The sequence below is a fragment of the Anomaloglossus baeobatrachus genome, chromosome 7 (assembly GCF_048569485.1).
Source record: "Anomaloglossus baeobatrachus isolate aAnoBae1 chromosome 7, aAnoBae1.hap1, whole genome shotgun sequence".
Taxonomy (NCBI): domain Eukaryota; kingdom Metazoa; phylum Chordata; class Amphibia; order Anura; family Aromobatidae; genus Anomaloglossus; species Anomaloglossus baeobatrachus.
The window spans coordinates 171,124,692-171,149,691 of NC_134359.1; the positions used below are offsets into that span (position 1 = coordinate 171,124,692).

The 25,000-nt window shown below is 44.5% G+C and overlaps 1 protein-coding gene across 1 annotated transcript in view; it reads right to left on the minus strand.

The window, feature by feature from the left end:
- Positions 1–25,000, minus strand: part of SF3B1 (splicing factor 3b subunit 1) — a 446,304-nt gene that overhangs the window by 42,381 nt on the left and 378,923 nt on the right. Inside the window, exons 19-20 of the mRNA XM_075319718.1 lie at positions 24,251–24,382; positions 18,939–19,211 (exon numbers count right to left, since the gene is read on the minus strand). Of these exons, the coding sequence (XP_075175833.1) occupies positions 18,939–19,211; positions 24,251–24,382 (405 nt within the window). The remainder of the gene's footprint in view (positions 1–18,938; positions 19,212–24,250; positions 24,383–25,000) is intronic.

Consider the following 25,000-nt stretch of genomic DNA (forward strand, 5'->3'; position numbering starts at 1 on the left):
CAGTCAAGCATGGTGGTGGCAGCATCATGCTGTGGGGCTGTTTCTCAGCCAAGGGGCCTGGCCATCTGGTCCGCATCCATGGGAAGATGGATAGCACGGCCTACCTGGAGATTTTGGCCAAGAACCTCCGCTCCTCCATCAAGGATCTTAAGATGGGTCGTTATTTCATCTTCCAACAAGACAACGACCCAAAGCACACAGCCAAGAAAACCAAGGCCTGGTTCAAGAGGGAAAAAATCAAGGTGTTGCAGTGGCCTAGTCAGTCTCCTGACCTTAACCCAATTGAAAACTTGTGGAAGGAGCTCAAGATTAAAGTCCACATGAGACACCCAAGGAACCTAGATAACTTGGAGAAGATCTGCTTTGAGGAGTGGGCCAAGATAACTCCAGAGACCTGTGCCGGCCTGATCAGGTCTTATAAAAGACGATTATTAGCTGTAATTGCGAACAAGGGTTATTCCACAAAATATTAAACCTAGGGGTGGAATAATAATTGACCCACACTTATATGTTGAAAATGTATTAAAATTTAACTGAGCAACATAACTTGTTGGTTTGTAAGATTTATGCATCTGTTAATAAATCCTGCTCTTGTTTGAAGTTTGCAGGCTCTAACTTATTTGCATCTTATCAAACCTGCTAAATCTGCAGGGGGTTGAATACTACTTGTAGGCACTGTACGTACATACACACACACACACACACACACACACACACACACACACATGTACACATATATACATACACAATTATACATACATGCATATATACATACATATATCTAATATATAAAGCTGAATGTGTGTATGTATGTGTGTATGTCCGGGATTGGCATCCGCACCGTCGCAGCTGCAGCCACAAAATTTTGCACACTCACACTTCTGGACCCCGAGAGCATCATAGGCTATGTTTTGAGGGGAAATTTTAACCCCACTCTTTACAGTTATTCGCCAAAAAACCTGCCTCCATTAAAGGGAATGGAGCTGGGAGCCACAATGCAGCCAGAACTTCAGAAGAATGCGCAGCTACGCCCTTAAATGGAATGTTGGCATGTCACAATGCAGCCAAGGAAAGAGACAGACACAGACAGGGAAAGAGGCAGACACAGACGGGGAAAGAGACAGACGGGGTAAGAGACAGACAGGGTAAGAGACAGACAGGGTAAGAGACAGACAGGGTAAGAGACAGACAGGGTAAGAGACAGACAGGGTAAGAGACAGACACAGAGGCAGACACAAAGAAAAAGACAGACAGGCAAAGAGAGGGAAAAAAACAGACAGGGAAAGTGACAGAGATAGACAGACAGACAGGGAAAGAGATTGAGACAGACAAGGAAAGAGACAGACAAAGAGATAGAGAGACAGAGAGATATATACAGAGGTGGAGACAGAGAATGGGAGAGAAACAGAGATACAGTTACTATCCCGGGCAGCGCTGGGTGCTATGTTGTGAGGCGAAATTTTAACCCCGCGCGTTCCAATTTACCAATCAATTTTGCCCCTATCTACATAATGGGGAAAAAGTGAAGAGTCTGGTATTATCCTTAAAAAATAAAAATCTGATTAATAAGCAGCCAAACTACAAGAACATCAAATGTACCATATAGAAAATCCGGCAGTTGTCAGTCACATGACCTGTCTATTATGTGTGAGCTAATATATACTGTCAGGCGAAGGGCTTTCTGTTGCCTGGAGATTTATCAGTCTGCCAATAGCAACCAATCACAGCTTAGCTTCTATTTTGCTACAGTTAATTCATCTGAGCTCTGATTGGTTAATATAGGCAACAATTTAATAATTACATTTCTATTTGTTTTGTGGTTTTTGTGTGCAGAATACATTTTTGTTAATACATTCTATTTTGTTAACAGCAGTTATTAACCCGGGCGAAGCCGGGTAGTACAGCTAGTAAATAGATTATTATATATATATATATATATATATAGATATATATATATATATCTAATATATAAAGCTGAATGTGTGTATAGTGTGTGTGTGTGTGTGTGTGTGTGTGTGTGTGTGTGTGTGTGTGTGTGTGTGTGTGTGTGTGTGTGTGTGTATGTATGTCCGGGATTGGCATCTGTACCGTCGCAGCTACAGCCACAAAATTTTGAACACTCACACTTCTGGACCCCGAGATCGTCATAGGCTATGTTTTGAGGGGAAATTTTAACCCCGAGCTTTACAGTTATTCACCAAAAAACCTGCCTCCATTAAAGCGAATGGAGCTGGGAGCTAAAGTGCAGCCAGAACTTCAGAAGAATGCGCAGCCACGCCCTTATATGGAATGTTGGCGCATCACAATGCAGCCAGGGAAAGAGGCAGACACAGACCGAGTAAGAAACAGACAAAGACAGACTGACAGGGAAAGAGACAGACGGAAAGAGAGAGACAGGTTAAGAGACAGACACAGACAGGTAAAGAGACAGACAAAGACAGAGACAGACACAGGGAAAGAGACAGACAGGGTAAGAGGGGGAAAGAGACAGACAGGGAAAGAGACCGGGAAAGTGACAGAGATAAACAAACCGGGAAAGAGATTGAGACAGACGGAGAAAGAGAGAGAGATATATACAGAGGGGGAGACAGACATAATTACATTTATATCTATTTGTTTTGTGGTTTCTATTTTGTTAACAGCAGTTATTAACCCGGGCAAAGCCGGGTAGTACAGCTAGTCTAATATATAAAGGTGTGTGTGTGTGTGTGTGTGTGTGTGTGTGTGTGTGTGTGTGTGTGTGTGTGTCTGGGATTGGCATCTGCACCGTCGCAGCTACAGCCACAAAATTTTGCACACTCACACGTCTGGACCCCGAGAGCGTCATAGGCTATGTTTTGAGGGGAAATTTTAACCCCGCGCTTTACAGTTATTCGCCAAAAAAAACCTGCCTCCATTAAAGCGAATGAAGCTGGGAGCCACAGTGCAGCCAGAACTTCAGAAGAATGTGCAGCCACGCCCTTATATGGAATGTTGGCATGTCACAATGCAGCCAGGGAAAGAGGCAGACACAGGGGAAGGAGGCAGACACAGGGGAAAGAGGCAGACACAGGGGAAAGAGGCAGACACAGGGGAAAGAGGCAGACACAGGGGAAAGAGGCAGACACAGGGGAAAGAGGCAGACACAGGGGAAAGAGGCAGACACAGGGGAAAGAGGCAGACACAGGGGAAAGAGGCAGACACAGGGGAAAGAGGCAGACACAGGGGAAAGAGGCAGACACAGGGGAAAGAGGCAGACACAGGGGAAAGCGGCAGACACAGGGGAAAGCGGCAGACACAGGGGAAAGCGGCAGACACAGGGGAAAGCGGCAGACACAGGGGAAAGCGGCAGACACAGGGGAAAGCGGCAGACACAGGGGAAAGCGGCAGACACAGGGGAAAGCGGCAGACACAGGGGAAAGCGGCAGACACAGGGGAAAGCGGCAGACACAGGGGAAAGCGGCAGACACAGGGGAAAGCGGCAGACACAGGGAAAGCGGCAGACACAGGGAAAGCGGCAGACACAGGGAAAGCGGCAGACACAGGGAAAGAGACAGACACAGGGAAAGAGACAGACACAGGGAAAGAGACAGACACAGGGAAAGAGACAGACACAGGGAAAGTGACAGACGGAGCACATTACTTGGCCAATTTAGTTAAATCTGTGTGGAATATCTGTGGTGTTGAAATATATGTTGTGAAATGCTTCTATTAGCTTAGTTTCTGCCTTTTAATAATTACATTTCTATTTGTTTTGTGGTTTTTGTGTGCAGAATACATTTTTGTTAATTCATTCTATTTTGTTTATAGCAGTTAACCCGGGCGAAGCCGGGTAGTACAGCTTAAATATAATATATATATATATACATATACACACACACACACACACACACTAATATATATACAGTGGTGCCTTGCTTAACGAGAACAATCCGTTCTGGGACTGTGCTTGTTAATCAAGGTACTCGTTCAGCAGAGAAAGGTTTCCCATAGGAAATCATTGCAATGCGGACGATCCGCTCCACAACTTCTAAAATGTCCCCTATTCTGTCATTCCACACATGCACAAACATGCAGAACCACACACAAACACACACAAACTCACACAAACACACATGCACGCATGCGCACACACACATTATATGCTCACCTTACCTTCTGTTCCATCGCCGGTCTGCTGGGACTTGCTGTTCTCTGGTACGGGGCCGGGCTGTGTATCGCGTTACCATAACAACGAGGCAGGAACTTCCCGGCCACAGCGCTGACGTCAAAGGCAGAGCCGCTTGCCTCTGATTGGCCAGCGCTCTGCCTTTCATTAGCGGTGACAGGAAGTTCCTCCCTCGTCGCTATGGATGCAGATACACAGCGTGGACTGGAGCGCAGCGACGAACTACAGCACCCAGGAGGCCGGCAATGAAACGAAAGGTAAATATTATGTAATATTATATGCTCACCTTACCTTCCGTTCCATCGGAAGCGTCCTGGGTCTTGTAGTTCGCCGCGAGGACGTCGCGATGTACCCGGGAACTACAAGAACCATGAGACCGGCGGTGGAACGGAAGGTAAGGTGAGCATAATACTGTATGTGCGTGCGTGCGTTTGTGCGTACATGTGTGTGTTTATGTGGACTGAAAGTGCAGGTCAGTGTGTGGTGGCTGGACGAAACTGGAAGTGTGTGATGTGAGGATTTCGCTCGCACAGCAAAGCTTTCTCGTAAAGCGGGTTACAAATTTACAGAAAGCTTTGCTTGTTAAGCGAAATTCTCGTTAGGTGGGTTACTCGTTAAGCGAGGTACCACTGTAATATTATATATATATATATATATATATATATATATATATATATATATATATATATATATATATATATTCTATTATATTATAACAAAGGAGGAAAGTGCAGATCATACTGCAGCCTTACAGATCTGCTCTACTGAGGCATGCGCCCTCTCCACCCAAGAAGTGTATATAGCCCTAGTAGAATGGGTCCTAATCACCTGAGGAGGGGCTTGTCCTGACACTGAATATGCCAACTAATGGGCCCCCTTACCCACCTAGCAATAGTGGAACTTGTGGCCATATTCCCTCTATCTGGACCGCCAAAAGAACAAACATGACGGAGGATTTTTGCCATGGCAGAGTTATGTCCATGTATCTAAGGACACTTCCAGACATCGGGGAAAGAAAGACCTGCTCTCCTTATGATTTGGGATTGTCACAGAAGGAGGGTAAAATAATTTCCTGGCTCCTATGAAATTTTGGATTATCCTTTAGAAGAAAAAAATTGGGTTCGGCTTCCATATTATTCTATCATCCTGAACTGCAATGAAGGGAGAGTTAAGGGAAGTGGCTTGAAGCTTACAAATGCGTCTGGAAATGTTAATGCTACCAATAGTACCACCTTCAGAGTGAAAGCCTTAGTGGAGACCAAGGAGATGGCCCAAGGAATGCTTTGTGAGGGAAGTTAATACCAGGTAAAGGTCCCAGGGTGCTATCCTAGGCCTTGCTAGTGTTCTAAAAGTAAATGAGGCCCCCAATGACCCTACGCACCCACGGATGGTCAGCCATCTTTCTATCAAACAGTGTGTCCAGGACTGCTACCTTTACTTTTAATGTACTAGTAGATGGGTCCCTTTCTAGACCCTTCTGCAGAAACTGCAACACTTCTGCTATTGGCACTTGCCGATGTTCAGTTATTCAGCGCCCTGAGAACTCCAGGAATTTTTCCCATACTGCTGCACACTTTGTGGAAGTAACTTCTTTCCAACTACACAGGAAAGTGGAATTTAAGTTTGGAGAAAACCCCCCTTGCCGCTAGAAGGTTCCTCTTAAGTTCCAGGCTGTCCAGTGTAACCCCTGTACTTGAGAGTGAAGAACCGGCCCCTGAGAAAGTAGATCGGGTTCGTCTGGTAGAATCCAGGGGTTCGATACAGAACAAATTTTCAGCCACGTGAACCTGCTCTTTGTCCAGAAGGGGGCAAATCATGATGACTCTGGCCTTCTCCGTCCTGATTTCCTTCAAAACTAGCTGTATTATTGGCAAACTGAAAACGCGTATGCTAGTTGGAAGTCCCATCTCTGTAGAAGTGCGTCCATTCCCTCTGGTGCTCCCTGGGATCTAGGGAAAAGAATCTGTCTGACTTACCCGATTTGCAAATAAATCTATTTCTGGTTCTCCACAACATAAACAGATTTGTTTGAACATCTATTGGTTTAAAATCTATTTGGTTTGTTGTAAGGTATGGCGACTGAGGTAGTCCACTAGGATGTTGTCTGAGCCTTCCAGGCGGCGCATCGTGAGTGACCGCAACCTCCGTTCCACTATAACGTTTAAAAAAAATAAAAAAATGTTGTCACTTCTGTCAGGGATTTGAACTGGTGCCTCCCTGGTTGTTTAGATAGGCCACTACCAAATTTTTGTCTCAGAAGTTTAACCCGTTCTCTCCGGCAATAATCTCTACCAGCTTCTGTAATGCCTCTGTGTCACTGCTGCTAGTTCTTTTACGTTCGAGGAGCTGCTTTGGAAGGCTGGATTCCATTCCCCTTGAAGGTACTGGTCCCCTAGGGGGCTCCCCTCCTCACTGGTTTGGCGTCTAGTGATAACCACGGGCTCTCCTGTGTTCCAGGGAACTACTCTACTGAGATTGCCTGCATCCTGACACCACTCTAGTGATCTTAAAACCCACTGTACCGCAGGGATCGTAGACATCAAGGAACCTAATAGGGACATTGCTCCCCTTAGAGAAAATTCTCGGCTTCATCTGAGCTGATAAGACTGTCTTGTTTGGATATTTTTCTTGTTGGAAGTAAACAGCACTGCCGTACCGAATCTAGATTGATGCCGCAGAAAACCTGATTTTAAACTGGGTCTTTCCTTGACTGTTTCTTGTTCACCAACCATCCCAACCCTCAGAGGACTGAGGTGACCTGGTTGACAGCTGCTGAACAATCCTTTTTTGATTTTCTCATTAGCAAAAAGTCATCCATGAAAGGGACTACTAGGTGGTCTTTTTTCCCTTATAGAAGACGCCATATCTGATACAATTTTGGTGAACACCTACGGGGCTACAGAGATGCCAAACTGAAGATACATATAAATGGGGAGTCAGCTTCCCTTTCACCATACCAGCCTGATATATTTTAGGTGGTTCTTGTGAATAGGGATGTGGAAATAAGCATCCGTCAGGTCTATTACCGACATGTAGCATAATGGGGGTAGGATTCGTACTGTTGATTTCAAGGTTTCCATTTTGAATCTTTCTACCTTTAGCTAGCGATTCAGATGTCTTAGATTGAAAATGGTCCTAAAGGACCCATCAGGTTTTTTTTTGTTTTTTTTACTAAAAACAGATAGCTGTTGTACCTGGAAAACACTTATGCTACTGGACCGCTGACCAATATGTTCTTCTCTATTAACGAGAAGACTATTCGTTCCAGAACCCCTTGGCTCTTTGAGCCCACCTGGGAGCGTATTATGTGTTGTGGAGGGAGAAAAGAGTAATTGAGGCTGAGATGAAGGGAGACTGTTAAAAACCCAGTCAGAGGCCGACCTACCAGAGGTAAAATGGTTTGTATTGATTCCCTCGAGGCCTGGAGTCATTGCCTTCTAGGAGCTAGTCTTTGGGAATCTATTGAATAAAAACTCTTTGGACTGAACTTTCTCTCTTCCCCTGGCATGGTATAGCGCATAATTTCAGTTTTGATGAAAATCTACGCTCCAGTTTTTTTTTATTAGCCATAGGTGGCTAACCTAACCCCATCTACTGAGGCGTCGGCCAGGAAGATATCTGCATTTTGAATAGTTGGCAGAGCTTATAGCAACTGTATTCCCAGGTCTCTGATCTGGCCCTCCAGTTCTTATAGCCATTTTGCAAGGAATCTCTCAGTGCAGGTGGCAGCAATTTAGGCTTAAAGGTTCCTGTTGCTGCTTCCCTGGCTCCTTCAAGGAAGGTGTCCAACTTCTTATTTAATAGGTCTTTCAGAAAATCTAGGTCTTCAAAATGACAAGGCCACTTTTTTTTTTGAGACTTTCATTACAGCCACGACTCCTCCAACGAACACAAGTAAGCATCCTTCAGCATTGCACCCAAGCATTGGTCGCAGCCCAACAGGTTGGCGGATTCCATGAGCTCTGCTCAGGATCTGAACCCCGAACCTCTCTCACCCCAAGTGACAATCATACCACTAGACCAAACAGGGTAAGTGCCAAGATTGGCACAAATCCTCCGAAAAGGGGTACTTCCTTTTTAGAATTTGGGGGACCAACACCTTCTTGACTGCTTTTCCTTCATGAATAAATTCAGCAGGTTTTCATGCACCACGAAGATCCTATGCCTGCACTCTTCCAGGTTGGAAAAGATGGTGTCCTGGACTGATCGCTGCTCATTCGGGGATTTCACCCCCATGGTAGCTCTTATTATTTTAAAGAGTTTCCTCTTGTCCTATGCCACAAAGCATGGTCGAACATACTCTTCATCAGATTTAGACTGCTCTGATGAGAACCCTAACTCATGTATCCTCCCCCTCCTGAGCGCTATCCTTAGACAGGGATTACTAGATGACAGGACTGTCCCAGACCAGGCCTCCTTCCTATCAATCGCAAATTCTTTCTTCACCGTGTTGAGGGGAGAAGGGGAAGCTCATTATATACAGTCAGGGCCAGAAATATTTGGACAGTGACACAAGTTTTGTTATTTTAGCTGTTTACAAAAACATGTTCAGAAATACAATTATATATATAATATGGGCTGAAAGTGCACACTCCCAGCTGCAATATGAGAGTTTTCACATCCAAATCGGAGAAAGGGTTTAGGAATCATAGCTCTGTAATGCATAGTCTCCTCTTTTTAAAGGGACCAAAAGTAATTGGACAAGGGACTCTAAGGGCTGCAATTAACTCTGAAGGAGTCTCCCTCGTTAACCTGTAATCAATGAAGTAGTTAAAAGGTCTGGGGTTGATTACAGGTGTGTGGTTTTGCATTTGGAAGCTGTTGTTGTGACCAGACAACATGTGGTCTAAGGAACTCTCAATTGAGGTGAAGCAGAACATCCTGAAGCTGAAAAAAAAGAAAAAAACCATCAGAGAGATAGCAGACATGCTTGGAGTAGCAAAATCAACAGTCGGGTACATTCTGAGAAAAAAGGAATTGACTGGTGAGCTTGGGAACTCAAAAAGACCTGGGCGTCCACGGATGACAACAGTGGTGGATGATCGCCGCATACTTTCTTTGGTGAAGAAGAACCCGTTCACAACATCAACTGAAGTCCAGAACACACTCAGTGAAGTAGGTGTATCTGTCTCTAAGTCAACAGTAAAGAGAAGACTCCATGAAAGTAAATACAAAGGGTTCACATCTAGATGCAAACCATTCATCAATTCCAAAAATAGACAGGCCAGAGTTAAATTTGCTGAAAAACACCTCATGAAGCCAGCTCAGTTCTGGAAAAGTATTCTATGGACACATGAGACAAAGATCAACCTGTACCAGAATGATGGGAAGAAAAAAGTTTGGAGAAGAAAGGGAACGGCACATGATCCAAGGCACACCACATCCTCTGTAAAACATGGTGGAGGAAACGTGATGGCATGGGCATGCATGGCTTTCAATGGCACTGGGTCACTTGTGTTTATTGATGACATAACAGCAGACAAGAGTAGCCAGATGAATTCTGAAGTGTACCGGGATATACTTTCAGCCCAGATTCAACCAAATGCCGCAAAGTTGATCGGACGGCGCTTCATAGTACAGATGGACAATGACCCCAAGCATACAGCCAAAGCTACAAAGGAGTTCATGAGTGCAAAAAAGTGGAACATTCTGCAATGGCCAAGTCAATCACCAGATCTTAACCCAATTGAGCATGCATTTCACTTGCTCAAATCCAGACTTAAGATGGAAAGACCCACAAACAAGCAAGACCTGAAGGCTGCGGCTGTAAAGGCCTGGCAAAGCATTAAGGAGGAAACCCAGCGTTTGGTGATGTCCATGGGTTCCAGACTTAAGGCAGTGATTGCCTCCAAAGGATTCGCAACAAAATATTGAAAATAAAAATATTTTGTTTGGGTTTGGTTTATTTGTCCAATTACTTTTGACCTCCTAAAATGTGGAGTGTTTGTAAAGAAATGTGTACAATTCCTACAATTTCTATCAGATATTTTTGTTCAAACCTTCAAATTAAACGTTACAATCTGCACTTGAATTCTGTTGTAGAGGTTTCATTTCAAATCAAATGTGGTGGCATGCAGAGCCCAACTCGCGAAAATTGTGTCACTGTCCAAATATTTCTGGACCTAACTGTATAAATATTTATATAATATATTATATAAATACTGTATATATATTTTTTTCTTTTTTGGAAGAAAATCATCTGGTGAGGCTTGGGACTACAGTCCTTTCTATGCACGACTGGTGGTGTCAACGGAATTGGCAGTAGGTGACAAGGGAAGGCATGTACAAGTGTGAGTGGCTGTTGACCAGCTGTTTGTTGTAGCCTTTGGGCAGGGCATTTTGCAGAGCACAAATTCCCCTCTTTTTTGCTGTTGCCTTCTTGGCCTAGAAAGAAAAAAAAAAGAGAAGGAAAGAGAAAGAGAGAAAAATCAGACTTTGTGCTGAGATCCACTTATCCATCCTGAGCCCTGGTGGCTACCACAGTAGGACAGGTCTGGGATCTTAAGTATTGCTGGTTGCTGTGGGAGCTTGCATCTTGGAGGACCATTGCAGGCAAGCTGTCCGGATGACTGGATTTAAAATTCCCTGCCACTTGTTGGAACACAGCAGGCGCAGCCTTCGATCCAGTAGGTGGCCTCTGACACCATCCGTGCACCGTCACTTCTGCTCCCATGAGCCTCTCTGGCTCCCACTTACTCGAAAGTAGTAGCGGAGTTAACGCCTGGGCACACAGTCGTGTGCGATTTCTAGTGTGTGACGGTGCATGTGGCACCGCCTTCCGAGGTCTGGAAGCGGCCGCGGTGTCACCACCCCAACTGCTGCACATGGATGAGCGAGCCCCGATCAGGAGCCAAGTCCTCTAAGGCAACCCTTTGACCAGCCGCTCGATGGTTGCCTAGGGAACCTCCCAACTGGTGCAATGCCAGACATGGAGGAATGGGGCTGCGGCGTGCAACCCCCCGTGACACCAGGATCCCGAGACCTCCTGGCCCGCCGAGACCTAATAGTCTGGAGAAATTTCCCCAGGTAAACTTTGGTATCCTCTTCCAGGAACAGGAAGCCACACTGCGACTTTGGAGAGGTGCCGCACCTTTTATTTCAGAAAGTTTTCTTGTTCCTGGGGGCGGATACACTTTCTCCTGTATGGTGCGGTCATGAGAACGGAAAAAAAAAATTGTTCTCCATAAAAAATGGCCTAGGCTATAAGAAGATTGCCTACACCCTGACACTGAGCTGCAGCAAGGTAGCCAATGTCATACAGCTGTTTAACAAAACAGATTCCAATCATAACAGGCCTCGCCATGGTCGACCAAGATAAACATATTTGATTCAGATGGTGTGAAGCGGCAACCAGGTGAGTATAAAGTCATTGGATGCCATAACTCACACCATGTTTTTAGGTCAAAAGACACTGCATACCACACCTCATTAACAGTGAAGTTTGGAGGTGGGAACATCGTGGGATGAGGCAGCTTTTTAGTTTACGGCACTTGCAAAATTCATATCATTGAAGGAAGTATGAATGGACAAATGTATTAAAGACATTTTTCATAAAAAATCCGCTACCATCTACCAGGATAATGAAGACCATGATCCCAAACACACAGCCAAGGAAATTATCAATTGATTTCAGAAAACCAATGCTGCTGGAATGACCCAGCCAATCACTTGACCTGAATTTAACAGAAAATTTATGGAAGGAGCTTAAGTTGAGAGTTCATAGGAGGCCACGCGACCTTCAGGATTTGAAGAGTGTTTGTGTGGCAGGATGGTCCAAAATCACACCTGAGCAATGCATGCGACTAGATTCTTTTGTGTGGATTGGATGGGTTGTAAATGACATCTGGTGAGAAATTCATGTCAATAGCTCCCTTTAGAAATATATTTAGTGACTTGTACAATATTTATTGGGGGGGTGGGATCGCAGCATTTGGGAGCGGGAGCTGTGTCACTTGCACCTACACAAGTCTATGGGTGCAAGAAAAACATCGGACTGCATTCGGATGTCATATCTGGGGCTTTCTTAAGGGGTGCACGCGTGCGGGGTGCCTGCATGCGTGCCATCTTATGCAAAGTGCCATCGTTGCTAAGTGCTGGGCAGTTATTTAAATGGCAGTTGGGCAGGAGGCAGGTAAACTACTCTTTGACATCTTCTGTGTCAAACATGACTATTATTCCTATCTCTATCATTCTATGTGCCTTTACTGTCCACTTTCACCGCCCTGTCCCCCTTCCATCACCACTTATCCACATCAGTCCCTCTCTCCTCACCTCTCCTATGTACAGCTCCCAGGCTCTGTTCACCTATCTGATTAAACGCAATCCATCATGCTCCAGGGTCTTACACAAAAAGCCATGCCACAAGTCAAAAAACCATCTGATCTTTTTCCTTCTACTCATACTTCTTTCAGGTGATATCTCACCTAATCCTGGTCCACCCAATGCAAACTTTACCTCCTCCCCCACCTCCCATAGAAACCCTGCTAACCTTATTAACATTTGTTGTACGCCCTCACTTCCCTCTTTTAATTGTGCTCTCTGGAATCCACGGTCTGTATGTAACAAGCTTCCTTACATCCACAACCTCTTTCTCAATACATCTCTTAACCTACTAGCCCTCACTGAAACCTGGATTCAGGATTCTGACACTGCTTCCCCTGCTGCAATTTCTCATGGTGGTTTACACTTTACCCATTCACAAAGACCTGGAAACAGACATGGTGGTGGAGTCGGTTTACTCCTGTCCCCACAATGCACTTTCCAGGTCATCCCCCCCAGCTCCATCACTCATTCCCATCCTTTGAGGTCCACACCATCAGGCTCTTCCATCCCCTCTCCCTCAGAGTTGCTGTCATATACAGTCCAGCAGGCTCACCCACCCAGTTCCTTGACCACTTTTCAGCCTGGCTGCCGCACTTTATGTCCTCAGAATTGCCAACCCTCATCCTAGGAGACTTCAACATCCCCATGAACAGCCCCTCCTCCCCATCTGCATCCCAGCTTCTATCTCTAACCACCTCCCTTGGCCTCTCACAGCTCTCATCCACTGAGACACATGAAGATGGTAACACCCTTGACCTGGTCTTTTTCCATTCTGCTCAATCTCTCACTTTGACAACTCACCTCTTCCCCTCTCTGACCACAACATCCTCTCCTTCAAGCTCACAAACCCTCGTCCGCCCCAGCATACTCCCACCTGTCATACATTCAGAAACCTACAGGCCATTGACTCTCAGACACTTAGACTCTCTACACTCATCATCACTGTCCCCTATCTCTTCACTTTCCTGTCCTGATCTAGCTGTAAACCCCTACAATGAAACACTCAGAAGCACCCTGGACCAAGTAGCACCCTCAGACCCTCCAAACAAAGAGTAAAACAGCCTTGGCTCACATCACAAACTCGATTTCTCCAGCGATGCTCTAAGAGTGCCGAACGCCTATGGAGGAAAACCCGCACACCAGAAATCATCATCCACTACAAGTTCATGTTAAGGACCTACAACTCTTCCTTTCACCTTGCCAAACAGACCTACTTCACCACCCTTATCTCCTCACTATCCAACAATCACAGACCTTCATGCTGATGACCTTGTCTCTTATTTCACAGAGAAAATAGAAAACCTCCGCCGAGAGATCAGCTCCCAGCCACCAAGCTTTGTGAATCCCATCCAGCTCACTTTCCACATTTGACCCAGTCACAGAGGAGGAAGTCTCCAGGCTCCTATCCTCTTCTCATCCTACCACTTGCCCTACTGATCCTTTTCCCTCACACCTTCTCCAGTCCCTCTCTCCGGTTGTCACTACTCATTTAACTAAAATATTCAATCTCTCTCTCTCTTCTGGTATCTTCCCCTGCTCCCTCAAAAACTCAATCATTACTCCATTATTAAAAAAACCTTCTCTTGATCCATCCTGCACAAGCAACTACAGACAAGTCTCCAATCTCCCCTTCATCTCCAAACTCTTAGAGCGCCTGGTCTACTCTCGTCTCACCCGCTATCTCTCCTCTCATTCTCTTCTAGATCCTTTACAGTCTGGCTTCCGCCCTTTACACTCAACAGAAACTGCCCTTGTCAAAGTGACCAATGACCTATTGACAGCAAAACGTAACGGTGACCACTCTCGGCTTATTCTTCTTGACCTTTCTGCCGCCTTCGACACGGTTGACCACCATCTCCTCTCTATGCGCCATTCTATCGGCCAAAAGGACACTGTTCTTTCCTGGTTCTCTTCCTATCTTTCTGGCCGCTCATTCAGTGTATCATTTGCTGGCTCCACATCTCCTCTTCCTCTCACTGTTGTGGTCCCTCAAGGCTCAGTCCTTGGCCCTCTTCTTTTCTCCCTCTACACTGCCCCAATTGGAATGACCATCAGCAGATTTGGCTTTCAGTACCATCTTTATGCTGTTGACACACAGCTATACACCTCATCCCCTGACCTCACTCCCGCTGTACTACAGAACACAAGTGACTGCCTGATTGCAGTTTGCAACATCATGTCTGGTCTCTGAAACTTAACCTTTGCAAAACTGAACAACTTCTATTCCCTCCATCTTCCAACCTTCCTAAACCTGACATCTCCCTCTCTGTGTGTGGCACAACGATAAGTCCTAGGCAGCAAGCCCGCTGTCTGCGTGTTATACTTGACACTGATCTCTCCTTCACCTACCACATACAATCTCTTGCCCGCTCCTGCCGGTTGCACCTCAAGAACATCTCTAGAATCCGCCCCTTTCTCACAATGGAAACGACAAAAACCCTCACCGTGGCCCTGATCCACTCTCGCCTTGACTACTGTAACTCTCTATTAATTGGTCTTCCCCTAACTAGACTCTCTCCTCTACAGTCCATCCTTAATGCAACAGCCAGGGTCACCTATCTGGCTAACCGCTACTCGGATGCCTCTGCTCTGTGCCAGTCATTGCATTGGTTGCCCATATATCACAGGATCCAATTCAAGCTGCTTGTTCTCACCCACAAAGCTCTCCACAGTGCAGCACCCCCTTACATCTCCACCCTCCTATCACTCCACCCGTTCTCTACGCTCTGCAAATGACTTTCGACTAACATCCACACTAATTCGAACCTCCCACTAAAGAATCCAAGACTTCTTCCGAGCTGCACCAAACCTCATGAACGCTCTACCTTAAGAAGTTAGGACGAATCACAAGTAACTCAGCTTCAGACGCACCCTAAAAATGCATCTTTTTAGGGCGGCCTACCACACTCCCTAGCTGAACTAATTTCACATAATCCCTCCACAACTTCTTAGAAAATAACCCCACGTCAAACTCCATGGCACCCAAATGCATCTCAAGGCTATGGCCAACTGGTCCAGGAAGCCATTATCTATCCCCCATTTCCTTGAGATGGCTGGATAGTCACTGTAAATAAACACTTGTACCTTGCCCCTCCCATCTCAATCTAGATTGTAAGCTCTCACGAGCAGGGTTGCCTTTTTTCCCTTTAAATATTGTATTTTCTATAACTGTTACTTATTTGTATATGATCCGCCTGAATTGTAAAGCGCTGCGGAATATGTTGGCGCTATAGCAATAAAGATTATTATTATTTAGTGCAGTGCGATATATGCACAGGCTGACCATGGTGGAGATTGAGATTAACCCCTCCCTCTCCTCATCAGTGCCCGCCCTTTCCTCTGCAGCTGTGACCCGATCGCATGACACTCGGCTCACGCTCGCATCAGAGCCTGATTCGAGGGTCATTAACCTGTTGCATCCGTTGCTCTCGCATCAGAAGCAAGAGTGACCCCAGCCTTATAATGCGCACTGACTATGCACTCTCTTGGCTGGCTAGTCATTTCTTATCAGACTCAGCGAGTTAGCACACTGCCAATATGCATTCAAAAGAATGTTGCACAGCCACAAGATCCTACTGAGTATACATCGGAATTGACAACTGAAGCATGGTCAGTACAGCGGGGACTAGCGCAGCCCTTGAAACTGATATCACTAATGACTTTGTTTCAGGGTGGTGGCAGGGGCTGTGATTGTCGCCTCTGACCCCTGCTCTCACTTGAGTATCCCAGCATGTACTGGGGATACTCAAAGCTTTATATATATTTATATATATATATATATATATATATATATATATATATATATATATATATATATATATATATATATATATATATATACACATATACATACACACATACATACACACATACACAGTGCCTACAAGTAGTATTCAACCCCCTGCAGATTTAGCAGGTTTACACATTCGGAATTAACTAGGCATTGTGACATTTGGACCGTAGATCAGCCTGGAAGTGTGAAATGCACTGCAGCAAAAAAAAAAAAGTTATTTTTTTTTTTTTAAATTGTGAAAAGTTTATTCAGAGGGTCATTTATTATTCAACCCCTCAAACCACCAGAATTAATAATTATCTCTTTTTCTAGCCTTTTCGGACTAATTAAGACCCTCCCCAAACTTGTTAACAGCACTCATACTTGGTCAACATGGGAAAGACAAAAAGGAGCATTCCAAGGCCATCAGAGACAAGATCGTGGAGGGTCACAAGGCTGGCAAGGGGTACAAAACCCTTTCCAAGGAGTTGGGACTACCTGTCTCCACTGTTGGGAGCATCATCCGGAAGTGGAAGGCTTATGGAACTACTGTTAGCCTTCCACAGCCTGGACAGCCTTTGAAAGTTTCCACCCGTGCCGAGGCCAGGCTTGTCCGAAGAGTCAAGGCTAACCCAAGGACAACAAGGAAGGAGCTCCGGGAAGATCTCATGGCAGTGGGGACATTGGTTTGAGTCAATACCATAAGTAACATACTCCACCGCAATGGTCTCCATTCCAGATGAGCCCGTAAGGTACCTTTACTTTCAAAGCGTCATGTCAAGGCTCGTCTACAGTTTGCTCATGATCACTTGGAGAACTCTGAGACAGACTGGTTCAAGGTTCTCTGGTCTGATGAGACCAAGATTGAGATCTTTGGTGCCAACCACACGTGACGTTTGGAGACTGGATGGCACTGCATACGACCCCAAGAATACCATCCCTACAGTCAAGCATGGTGGTGGCAGCATCATGCTGTGGGGCTGTTTCTCAGCCAAGGGGCCTGGCCATCTGGTCCGAAGCACACAGCCAAGAAAACCAAGGCCTGGTTCAAGAGGGAAAAAATCAAGGTGTTGCAGTGGCCTAGTCAGTCTCCTGACCTTAACCCAATTGAAAACTTGTGGAAGGAGCTCAAGATTAAAGTCCACATGAGACACCCAAAGAACCTAGATAACTTGGAGAAGATCTGCATGGAGGAGTGAGCCAAGATAACTCCAGAGACCTGTGCCGGCCTGATCAGGTCTTATAAAAGACGATTATTAGCTGTAATTGCAAACAAGGGTTATTCCACAAAATATTAAACCTAGGGGTTGAATAATAATTGACCCACACTTTTATGTTGAAAATTTATTAAAATTTAACTGAGCAACATAACTTGTTGGTTTGTAAGATTTATGCATCTGTTAATAAATCCTGCTCTTGTTTGACGTTTGCTGGCTCTAACTTATTTGCATCTCATCAAACCTGCTAAATCTGCAGGGGGTTGAATACTACTTGTAGGCACTGAGATATATATATTACATACACACATATATAGAGAGATGTAGAGGTATAGAGATGTCATATAACATTAATATATAAAGCTGAGAGTGTGTGTGTGTGTGTGTGTGTGTGTGTGTGTGTGTGTGTGTGTGTGTGTGTGTGTGTATGTCCGGGATTGGCATCTGAACAGTCGCAGCAACAGCCACAAAATTTTGCACACTCACATTGCTGGACCCCGAAAGCGTCATAGGTAGGCTATGTTTTGAGGGGAAATTTTAACCCTGCACTTTAGTTATTCGCCAAAAAACCTGCCTCCATTAAAGCGAATGGAGCTGGGAGCCACAGTGCAGCCAGAACTTCAGAAGAATGCGCAGCCACGCCCTTATATGGAATGTTGGCGTGTCACAATGCAGCCAGGGTAAGAGACAGACACAAAGAGACAGACACAGGGAAAGAGAGGGAAAGAGACAGATGGAAAGAGAGACCGGGAAAGAGACCGGGAAAGAGACAGATAGGGAAAGTGACAGATAGATAGACAGACAGGGAAAGAGATATAGACAGACGGAGAAAGAGACAGACATTATAATTATATTTATATCCATTTGTTTTGTGGTTTTTGTGTGCAGAATACATTTTTGTTAATACATTCCATTCTGTTAACAGTAGTTGTTAACAGCAGCTATTAACCCAGGCGAAGCCAGGTAGTACAGCTAAATATAAATTTTATATTATATTTATACACATATATATATATATATATATATATATATATATATGAGAGAGAGAGAGAGCGAGAGAGAGACAAATCCAGACCTCCATGGGATATTATTTTTGATTTACATTGATCATTTTTGTGTTTTATTGTTCCCAATGCATTGCACTATGTAATGAAGATCTGAAACTGGAATATTTCATTGAAATCTAGGATGTGGTAGTTTAGTGTTCCTTTTATTTTTTTTTCATGTATAAAAGCAAGGAGTAGTGAGGGAACGATAGGGACTTTTTAATGAAGGTACATTAGAAGAGAATTTAGATTATGACATGAAATAGAATTTTAGCAGTAAAATAAAGTTTTGTTTCTGACCACCCCTTTAATGTGTTACAGTAGCAAACAAACTCAGCAGTAAGACAAAACTGCAAAGCTGTGTGTTGCTGTCCATAAAAAGCATTCCATTTCTTTAACTGAAAATATATTTTTTAGTAGCAAAACTACTTTACCTGTCCATCAAGGCATCTTCAAGCAGTGGTGTTACAGCATAGATATAATCCTTTCCCATTTCTCCAATGTATTCAAAGAGGAAGGACAGAGACTTTAACACACCATTTTGGACATTTAATTCGGGTACTCTATATTCATTCATCAGTGCAGGCAGAACAGTAAAAGGTGAGCATGTTTCAGCCACAATGGCAATAGCCACTGTAGTACATACTCTGTTTTGTCTTTCTTGTACTTTTAAGTTATTTAGAAGTGTTGCAAGAACATCATGTGGCCTATGCAAGGAAAACAAAACACAACCATTTTTTGTAGACACTTAGCATACTGCGACATTGGCACTTAGCACTTTATACACACAGGCAACTCCAAGCAATTTTGCAAAGTGAATTATTTTCATAAGAAAAGAATAAACAATTCATGGCTAAAAGTGTAATCTATACAGGAAATCAGATCTACACTTCCATAGAAAAATAAGGACTATGCATATTACTTAAAGGGAAGGTGTCCAAAAAAAAATATATTTCAATAAGTGAAAAAATGTAAAGTATTAATGTTTTGTTTATATATTTTTTAATTGAACAAAATATATATTTTTTAAAAAAAAAGTTTGATATTTTCCACTCTTAAACACTAGGGGGAGCACCTGCTGAAATCCTACAGAAATCCTACTGTAGAGATAGTTCACATTACAGCTGCAGTAAAAGTGGGCAGAATCTGCCCCCCCTGTGTGTGATGTCACAGCTCCCCCTCCAAATCTGGGTGTTTCCAACAGGATAACAGAATTAAATTTAGGATCACAGTGCGGAGCCATTTTGTTGGTGACAAGAAATGTCTTAAGTGTCACCAAGGACAGCAGGAGTATCACAGGATAGGATTAGATACACAGCTCAGCAGGCAGTATCACACAGGATAGGATTAGATACTCAGCTCAGCAGACCGTATCACACAGGACAGGATTAGATACACAGCTCAGCAGACAGTATCACACAGGAGGATTAGATACACGGCACGGGGGGGAAGCGAGGGGTGTCAATGGAGACGGTAGCAGCGGCGGTGGTGGGGGGAGGGGCGCACACAAACACACAGCTCTGCTGCATGCACGCCTGCAGCGGCGGAAGGGGGGGGGGGGGGGGGGAGAGCGGGGTTGGGTAGAGCGGGGGGTGTCATTGGAGACGGTAACGGCGGGGGAGGACAGGCGGCCCTGTCAATCACCGGGATGGTGGTTGACAGGGGTAAAGTGGAGTAAACCGCATACGCTGTGAGCTCCACAATGATGGTGCTGATCTCCTTCCTCTGCTGTGATCTGGACAGCCCAGGGGACGCGTCCAGGACACAGCAGACGCCTTCTCTAATGTTACTAAATGGGGTCGAAGCCAGACTATGAGAATCTATGCCCAGGTGGCTGCCATAAAGGTGAGAAACTGTCGTTACAGACACCAAATCCAACATGGCAGCCCCCAGTGCCTTCAGTAAAATTAGAATTAAATAAAAACTAAATAAGCTGTGATTTTAATTTTGTATTAAAAATACTTGATTTCATAATCACTATTTATTAATACAAAAATAATAAACCGCAACACCCTTCCTTTAAGGCTATGTCTGCATTTTAAAAATTCCTGTGCAAAACTTTCAGGCAGGTGTGAAAAAAAAAAAAAAATGTTAATATTTTGATTAAGGGAGTCTGCCAGCAGGTTTTTACTATCCTATTTGAGAGTAGCATGATTGTACAGAGACTTTCTAGGCTGCTTGCAGTTTAAAACAGTGACTATTAAATCAGTTGCATTTCTCTCAGTTCTTTGAATGCGGAGCTCCGGATAACCCTGCCCCACCACTGATTGGCAGCTTTCTACCTACAGTGTACAGAGAAACCTGCAAATCAGTGGTGGGGTAATACAGAGCTCATAAATATGGAGGTTTACTAGTCATCCAGTGATAAAATACTGATTTATCAGTATGAGGTTATCAAACTTACAGAAAGCAGCCCTGTAAGTGACACATAGCTGGAATCCGGGTCTGCTGCTCTGAAGATTGTCACAAATTCTCTTTGCAAGTGTACAAAATGCAAACTATTAACACTCTTATTTGAAATCATTCTTACTTTGCAAACGTTTTAGGCAGTATTGAAATATGCACCAAGATTAGGCAGTTGTGAAACGTGACAGTTGTTTGGTGGGTGAGTCACTATAGAATTTGAAATTTGAACTTATATTTCTCTTATGCTCTTTTTCTGGTTAGAGCTGTGGGCAGTTTCACCGCATGTCACAGACAAGCATCTCGCGTGGTTTCTCCTTTACCGCAAAGCGCCGTAAGCATGAGTGATGCTGGTCTGTGATGTGCGGTGAAACTCTGCCCACAGCCAAGTCACTCACAGAAACTGGGTCCCAGCTCAGTGATGCCGGATCAACTTCCAATTCCGGACGTTAACATGACATCACTGGACATCAGAGGTCACTGCAGCCGGGGGTCACGTGATGTGATGGGGGAAGAGCGGATAGCGATAGTGCCGCTGATAGGCAGAATGGACAACAGCAGGTAATTGGAAAAAGCCTTCGGTCACAGCTTTACACCGATGTGGCCACTATGGTTTGTAGTGGACAACCCCTCTAATTATCTTAAGTAAGTGATGTGATAGTTTTATTGTTCCAGTATTGATGTAAGATCAGAGAACTGATGTCCTTACTGTCTCTGGTGCAGATTCCTCAAATGTTGCATGAAGATATAACTTCATGTTATAGATTTATTCCTGGTCCTCTCTGAAGAGGCAATTTGCATATACAACAGCTGAGGAATCTGCTCCAGACATCTTGAGGACATGAAGTTTCTGATCTTAGTTTTATTGTCCCAATAATCATGTATCACACCACTTAGATAATTAAGGATTCACACTCCATGCTCAGTTTGTTCTTAAAATGTCCATTTATTATGCCAGGTCTCAGCTATTTTTGTGTATTTGTGTGTTTATTCAGATACTTTGTTATACCATGCCCAATAAAGACACCCAAGTAGTGTTGAAAACATGGTTTGTAATTTCACAAATTGTAGTCGTTAGGCATTAAAAGAAGGGAATTTTGTTACTTACCGTAAATTCCTTTTCTTCTAGATCTTATTGGGAGACCCAGACGATTGGGTATAGCTACTGCCCTCCGGAGGCCACACAAAGCACTACACTAAAAAGTGCAAGGCCCCTCCCCTTCTGGCTATACCCCCCCGTGGTATCACGGGTTCTCCAGTTTTAGTGCCAAAGCAAGAAGGAGGAAGCCAATAACTGGTTTAAACAAATTAACTCCGAGTAACGTCGGAGAACTGACAAACCGTTCAACATGAACAACATGTGTACCCGCAAACAACAAAAAAATCCCGAAGGACAACAGGGCGGGTGCTGGGTCTCCCAATAAGAGCTAGAAGAAAAGGAATTTACGGTAAGTAACAAAATTCCCTTCTTCTTCAGCGCTCTATTGGGAGACCCAGACGATTGGGACGTCCAAAAGCTGTCCCTGGGTGGGTAAAGAGATACCTCATGTTAGAGCTGCAAAACAGCCCTCCCCTACGGGGATGTCACTGCCGCCTGCAGGACTCTTCTACCTAGGCTGGCATCCGCCGAAGCATAGGTATGCACCTGATAATGTTTGGTGAAAGTGTGCAGACTCGACCAGGTAGCTGCCTGGCACACCTGTTGAGCCGAAGCCTGGTGTCGCAAAGCCCAGGACGCACCCACGGCTCTGGTTGAATGGGCTTTCAGCCCTGAAGGAACCGGAAGCCCAGCAGAACGGTAGGCTACAAGTCACAGCAGCGCCGCCGGTCCAGTGGGGGTCGGCGCTGCGTTCCCACAACACAAAAGTCCCCCAGTAAACTGCAGGAACACCAACTCAATCGTTACGGTCCCCGGCGGACTACAACACCCAGCCAGCCCGGAGTGTGTCTGTGCCTGCCGGGGACACAGAGTACCTGTATGATGCAGGGCCATGTCCCTGATTGTACTCCTGCTCCGTATCCATCAGGTGCTATGGGTCTGTGGATGGAGCCCGGCGTCAGAGCTTTGAGGCCGGCAGGATCCCACTTCCACAGAGCCCTACAAGGGGATGTGGAAGGAAAACAGCATGTGGGGCTCCAGCCCCTGTACCAGCAATAGGTACCTCAACCTTACAACACCATCCACGGGTGAGAAGGGAGCATGCTGGGGGCCCTATATGGGCCCTCTTTTCTTCCATCCGAAATAGTCAGCAGCTACTGCTGACTAAAATCTGTGGAGCTATGCGTGGATGTCTGACCTCCTTCGCACAAAGCTTGAAAACTGGAGAACCCGTGATACCACGGGGGGGTATAGCCAGAAGGGGAGGGGCCTTGCACTTTTTAGTGTAGTGCTTTGTGTGGCCTCCGGAGGGCAGTAGCTATACCCAATCGTCTGGGTCTCCCAATAGAGCGCTGAAGAAAGATATCTTGACTACAAAATTTTGTTTGGGCAGAACGGTGGCTCAGTGGTTAGCTCTGTTGCTTTATAGCGCTGGGGTCCTTGGTTCAAATCCTACCAAGGATAACATCGGCAAGGAGTTTGTATGTTCTCCCAGTGTTTGCGTGGGTTTCCATCAGGTTCTCTGGTTTTCTCCCACTCCTATAAATACATTCTAAGGAATATAGATTGTCAGCCCCAATGGGGACACTGATCAGGTCTGTAAAGCGCTGCAGAATATGATGGCGCTATGTAAGCAAAGCATAATAAGTAATTTGTTCCACCTACTAAAAGCACTCGAATTATTTTCAACTAGTTTACACTGTCCCAAAACCTTTATTATAGTGGTGGTGGGAATAATATGGTGACTGATGAGGGGGTTATTTGAATATCAGTCAACTTCTTTAAATACGTTGTCCACTTGAAGGATAACCCCTTCTAATTCCCAATGTTTGGCCACAAAAAAACTAAAAAAAAACAAAAAGGAAATACCTCCCATGCTGGCGCCGAGGTTCCTGTGAGGTTGTGATGTCACATGAGCCCCGAGCAAAATCACCGCCAACTTTTTCTCTCTCCCCGACGTTGGACATACGAGCTCCAGTAAGGCAAGTGCCAGTACCACTGGAATGGAGCTGGTACGGGAGGAAAGTATAAGCTTTTCGGTTTAATGGTGTTGGTGTCAAACACTGGGAATGAGAAGGGGTTGTTCACCTAGTGGATAACCACTTTAATAACTGCCGTAAAACTAGTATTGGCTGTCAATAACCGTGTAAACAATACATATTTAATATTTGTATACGAAACATCATATATTCAGCAGCAAAAAAGACAAAGATAGTCAGAAACAGAATCAAGAAAAATTCTTACCCTATAGCTTTAGCAATGTAGCCAAAGGTGTTAACAGTGGCTCTTCTGATTGCCTTCTTATGAGCCTTTAGCAATTCCAATAGTTCAAAACAAATCCTCATCCATTCTCTAGCAGATACATATTCTGCACCCCTAAAAAATATAAAATACATTTAAAATTACCAAAAGAAAAATTAAAACATTTTGCAAATCTAATTTATACTATATATACTGTATAGAACATGAAGCTCTTAAGAAATCTATGGTCCAGTGGGACAGGGACAACACACACACACACACACACACACACACACACACACACACACACACACACACACACACACACACACACACACACACACACACACACACTTCCTGAGAACAATGAGTTTCTCTGAAATGCATGTAATTATTCCTGGACTCAGGATCACTCTATACAGGGAGTGCTCCCAGTGTCTAAAAGGGGAACTTCCAGATGATAAACAATGCACACAATCTAATCATAGCTACATAACAGCTGACATATGAAGCCATATGAAAGTGCCGTCTCCTCTGAAAACGGGGACAATCACTACAAAGATCAGTTGTCTTTTAGGGTGATATTACATAATATCTGTGGGTATTCATGATACGTGCACACCCAGTGAAAGGACGGTTTCATTTTGTTAAACTATAACAGACTGATTTGTTTTCTCAATTAAGTAACTGTCACAGACGAAAAACTATGTAGCTTTCTTTTGAACACATAATACAACAAGAAAACCATTAGTT